This window comes from Empidonax traillii, unplaced genomic scaffold (genome assembly GCF_003031625.1).
Source record: "Empidonax traillii isolate 1590-97213 ecotype Southwest subspecies unplaced genomic scaffold, ASM303162v1 scaffold1138:size371499, whole genome shotgun sequence".
NCBI classification, from domain to species: Eukaryota; Metazoa; Chordata; class Aves; order Passeriformes; family Tyrannidae; genus Empidonax; species Empidonax traillii.
The window spans coordinates 6236-11879 of NW_020956331.1; the positions used below are offsets into that span (position 1 = coordinate 6236).

Here is a 5644-nt window from a genome sequence, read left to right on the forward strand (position 1 = left end):
CCCCGCAGACCGCGTCGGCCGTCGCCGTGCAGTTGGATTTCTGGAGGCGGTTGATGAGGGCGCAGGACAGGCAGGGCTTGCAGCCGTGGTGTCCCCAGCGGTCCTTGAACTTCCTGGGAGGGCAGGCCACGCACTGCGCGTCCCCACCGCTGCCGTCACCGCAGTCCTGCGAGGGGCCACGGTGGGTTCCAAATGGTACCAAAGGAACAGTGTCCCTTCTTTGGGGGAAAAGGGTAGTGGGGCCACAACTCATGTGCGGGGTTCTCAGAAGCCAGGCGAGAGCCGCCGCCAGCACGGCTCCCCCAGGACACTGTCCCATGCCCTGGTCGGGGCCCACCGGGGCACTTCAGCTGGTGGAGAGCTCTGGCAGCACCATGCCCAGGAAGGCACCTCTGGGGAGACCCCACTGGGACTCCCCACACTGAGGCTGGGCCAGGACCACCCACAGCATTGTCCTGCTGGCACCCACCCACGTGCAGCCCGGCCAGGCAGCATGACCTCACTCAGAGCTATGGACCAGAGGAAATTCAGACTTCCACCAGCAAAAAAGGAAATAAGGCAGCACGAGGAGCAACCTAAATCCCTCACCACCTCCTGCTTCCATTGTCTCGCCCTCCTACCCAGGGGGAGTGAAACAATTCACCATCCCATCCTGCCATGTCTCAGCTCTTCCCAACATTCCGGGACTTAAGATCATCCTTCTGAAGGGAGGCAGGAAGAGGATTCACCCAGCACTGTAAAAGCCTTGGTGATAGATGACTCCCTCTCCTTACAGAGCAGTCAATTTACCTTGGAAAGCTCCTGCCCAGGCATGCACTTTCTGCAGGGGACACATTTCTTCTGGTCATCCAGGTACTCGCTCTCTTGGCAGGCCATTGTGCTGGAGATGAGTGGGGAGCCTGGAGAAAAGAGGAAGAGAAGGCAGAGGGGTCACAGCCAACCCCAACACCTTTGGAATGAACGGTGTGCCCATCTCTGGGTGGCCATTTCCATCTGGCCAGGATGGCAGCTGGCACTGCTGGGCACCACGGGTGGGACTCAGGCAGGAGGTGGTTGCTGATTCCTGCTGCACAGCTCCGGCAGTCTCAGATGGGCTCACAGGGGAGCACGGGACCAGTGTCTCACTCAGAACAAGCAGCTCAGGCTGAAGCTACAAACCTGAGCAGTTTATTTGGAGTTTTGGGGCTGTCTGATCAGTTCTGGTTTTTGTAGTGGAGGTGGAGCAGCTGCAGGACCCCCAGCACCCCAACAGCTCCCGAGAGAACTCCTTCCCCTCCCACGGCAGCATTCCTCCACAGGCTTTTTCTGCCTCCTCTGCCTAATTCCACCACTCCCTTGCTGGTGCCTTTTGGAAGCAGACACTTGGCTGGGCTCCCCCAGCTCTGGAGGGCCGAGATTCATGGGAGATGAGGTCTGCCCGGACGAGCACAGTGCGTGAGTCACCCTCACGCAGATCCGGCTCACGGTGCACGGGCTGATACAAGGATCGGCAGCTGATCCCTTAGGGACAGGCCATGAGGAGCTGAAGGGGCTAAATCTGTCTTGCAAACATCTCGGGAGGGGCATGGGCACAGCCTATAAATAGCATTAAGGTTCCTGACGCTATTGAATAAATAAAGGAGGTTTGTCACCATCTCAGAAGGTGGTGAAGAGGGAGCTCAATGCCACCGCCCTGGGATATGCACTGGGTTTCGTGTCAGCGTTCAGCTACACGCTGAATGCAGGAGAGAAAATGAAGAGCAGAGAGATGGGTCCCAGATGGGTGACACCCAACTGCTTTGTGGGGCTGGCACAGCAGTGGCCTGAGCCCAACCTCTCTGTGAGTTCGTGCCCGCAGCCAGGCTCGCCTCTGCTGGCAGGTGCCTCTGGGGTAGGGGGTCAGCACAGCCAATGCTCAGGTCTGGAGTCTGGTTCCAGCTTTTGCACAAGATGAATGAAGCAAAATTGCAGGCAACAGGAAAGGAGCCCAAACACCAGAGTGTGGAGAGCAAGGGACTGATTTTTATCTGCTCTCCAAAGTGCTGCTGTATCACCAAAAAAAGGCGCTGGTGGAAAAAAGAAAAAAAACAACAACTCCTCCCACAATAAAATACCCCCAACCAGCACACTTTTTGGTGAAACTGTCCAGAAACACAACCCAATCACTTTCATATATTTACAGATTTTTTCTGAAGGGCCTGCAGCTGGATGCCCTCACAGCCCCCTCCCCACAAGAGTCCCAGCTTAAAGCAGTTCTCCAAATACAGAAAGTTACACAGGCCAAAGGAATCCCACAGCAGAGCTGCTCCACGTGTGAGGATGTCTGCCAAGATGATGGAATTGCTGAGGATGGGGGAGACAGCCTTCCCTGCTGTGCCAGCAGCATACTGGGCACAGGGCAGGCCTGCTGCTGCTCAAATCACAGGGTAATGATAGAAGGAACAAACACTTTGTTGAGTATCTGGCATGAAATCCAAATCTGTGGGATCTTTGTACTTCTTCTTATTTCAACACTACCAGACCCAAGACACTTCATTTGTATGTGGAGGACACATCCAAAAAACCCGATGCTGCCCCAGTATGGCAGCAACCCTGGATCCTCTGATGTGTGACTGAAACAACTGGTCCTAATGAACTGAAAGAAAAAGTCAAGAACAAACAACAAACCCTCCCATCTCTTTGGGAACCACATGGGGTCTCCAGGTGACTGCCAGAGTAGCAGACTTATCTGCCGAAGAGGAATATAAAGGTAACACAGTGTCAGTGAGTATACCTTGGACACATTATCAATGCACTTATAGGTTGGGGGAAAGAAGAATCCTGCCCTAGTGCAAGATCCATGAGATCTTCTAACTTAAAAACATCATTAATTTGTTAAAGAATTCTTTTATTGCCTTAAAGAGACATCCTGCCTGAGCAGGGAAGCAGAGCAGGCTCCCCACTGCATCATCTCTTAAGACTCCAAACCCACGAGCTGATGAATGAGTTTCACCGCATGAGATGAAATCGTTCCAGCAGTGCCACAGTATGAGCTGCAGTTCATCGGCCCTGTGACAGTGCTGTGGTTCAGCCATTGTCTTTTGTCTGCAAAAGTGTGATTTTCAAAAGAATTTGACTATATAGGAATATAAACTACTACTTCTGCGTCCAGCTAATGGATTCTAGTAGAAAAAAGAAGGTGAGAAAATTAATAAGTGAAAAGGTAGAAAATGAAAGGAATCAGTGAAAGCGTTAGTGCTACTGATTCTCCCCATCTGCCCAGCACATACCAGGCAGCGGGGGCCAGCAGGGATGCAGGCAGTGCAGGGAGGGCAGGGGGAACAGGCTGGAGTGCAGACAGGGCAGGAGGAGGTGGGCTGGGCTGGGCCCTTCTCCAGCCATTGACCCCGTCCCCTCACACCGTGGGTCTCTGTGTGCCTGGGGTAGGGAGTGCCCAGACCCACCTTCAGGGACTTGGACACCTACAACCCGACGGTGGCTCTTCCACATCACAGGAGCCAGCACAACTCAGAGCTTTTTCCTCTGCAGCAGGACCGACTGGCACAGCCAGGCAGTACCATGCCTCAGATGAGACACTTGTATACATTGGAACTCTATTTCAGAGAGCTGAAATCCTAAATAAGAGCTGCAAGTGAAAAGCAGGGAAAAAAATGTTATCTGGAAAATATGAGTGCACTCCTCGTGCTTGGCCACAGGCAGTCCCGGACTCCTGCTCAGCCATTCTCCCACTCCGGTCCGGGCAACGTCTCTGCCTCTCCCTGTGCTACAAACTGTGCTGGGAGAGTCTCTGCTGCAGTGGAGGAAAGAGGTGGAATCTGAGGCTTTCCACGTGGCTTAGAAATCAGCAAGTTTTCCAACACTTTTGGAGATTCTACGCACACAATTGCCCACTAGTCGTTTAATCTGGAGTGGCTGGGAACTTCTGTTTGCTTTAGGTGAAAGCACCGTGCTCTTGGGTGGGGAGGGGAAGTGCTCCGGGCTAATCTCACCCGCTTCAGAGCACGGCAGGAGTCCCCAACGCTCACTTTCCAATGATTTTTGCCAAGTTCAGGCTGTCCACCTTGGGGACACACACTCTGCCTTACCAGATATCTACAGTAACACTTCCAAAGCTCTTATCAATTTGCATAAAACCTGGGATTTTTTTGCCCCACATCTAATTCTTAGTAATTGTCATTGTCTTGTTGCAATGATCATAGAATCACTGAGACTGTAAAAACCCTCCAAGATTTTCGAGTCCAGCCGTTCCGCCAGCACTGCCCAGGCTACGACTAACCCATGTCCCCAAGCGCCACATCCACACGTCTGCTAAATCCCCCCAGGGACGGGGACTCCACCACTCCCTGGGCAGCCTGTGCCAGGGCTTCTGGGGAAGAAACTGTTCTTAATATCTAACCTAAACCTACCGACCTCCGCACCTTTCTGCTGCTCATTTCTCACAGAAAAGCGGAGGCGAGGCTGTCGGCGAGACGACTGCGGGGGCAGCGGGCCGGCGGGGCGGTGCGTGCGGCGGGGCCGCCCACGCGGGTGTCGGTCGTGGGCGCATCCCGGGGCCGCCCCGCTCTCCCGGACACCGCCGACCCGGATCGGCCCGGCTCGCCCACCGCCCCCCGGCCCTGCCCGGCCCGACCCCCGCGGCCCCGCCGGCGCCCCCCGCCGCCCGTCGGCGGGAAGGCGGCAGCTCACCGGGATATGCCCGGACACGTCCCGGCCAGGGGCTCCGCCGCGGCACGACCGCCCCGCACAACCCCGCCCGGCTTTCTGGGCACCCCCGGGACCACGGCCCCGATCTTCACATCCCCCGGCCCCCGCACTCCTCGGCCCGGTACTCCCGGCGTTCGGAGACGATGACGGAGCCGGCTGCAGTCCACGTGTATCGCTGCCGCCGCGCTGCCGGGAGCGGGACCCGCCGCAGCTCCCTCCGGTCCCCCCGCCCCCGCAACCGGAGTGACACCGGCACCGGAGAGGATCGGGACCGCCGCGGGCGGGCGGGCGGGCGGGCGGGCAGGTGCGCGGACCCCACGGCTCACCTGTGTCCCGGTGCTGGCAGCACGGCGCGGACCGGGATCGGGCCGGCAGGACCGGCGGCACCGGCAGGACGTGGGTCCCAGGGCAGACAGCGCGGACCGGGATCGCACCGTCGATGACTCCACAGACTCGCGTGGAGCGGAGCGGCTCGGAGCCTGTCCCGGGCACCGGGAGCAGCCCCCGCGCCCCGCCCCGCAGGCCCCATTGGCGGTGCCGCCGCCGGGGCGGGGCGATGCGGCGGAGCGGGGGCGGCCGAGAGCGGCGGGGCACGGCGGCGGGGCTGGCCCCGGGGCCGGGACAAGAGGGGCCGAGGCCGTGGTGCCGCGGGGCATCTGGGCAGGGCAGCGACGGGGCGTCCCGGGGCCGCCGGCCGCGGTGTGAAACTACAGAACTGCCGGGCGTGCGGGACCTCGTTCCCTTTGACCTGGGCTTGTCCTGCACATCGGCTGGGGGCTGGAGGCTGCAGGAGCCCCGGGCCCAGCCGTCCCTCTCCAGCCGTGGGGGAACACACGGCAGAAAGGAATAAACTCACCAGTTCCGACTGTAGCTGTGCCACTAACAGCGTGTGTACAGTGTGTATACCGAGCGTGTGCTCTGCGTGCACTCTGCGTGTACAGTGTGTGCACTGTGTGTGTGG

General features: G+C 58.2%; 1 protein-coding gene across 1 annotated transcript in view; it reads right to left on the reverse strand.

Moving 5' to 3' along the window:
* EDA2R (ectodysplasin A2 receptor) overlaps positions 1-5031 on the reverse strand; it is an 8568-nt gene extending 3537 nt beyond the window's left edge. Inside the window, exons 1-2 of the mRNA XM_027905274.1 lie at positions 5010-5031; positions 790-899 (exon numbers count right to left, since the gene is read on the reverse strand). Coding sequence (XP_027761075.1) covers positions 790-876 — 87 coding nt within the window. The 5' untranslated portion in view covers positions 877-899; positions 5010-5031. The remainder of the gene's footprint in view (positions 1-789; positions 900-5009) is intronic.
* Positions 5032-5644: the final 613 nt, after the last annotated feature.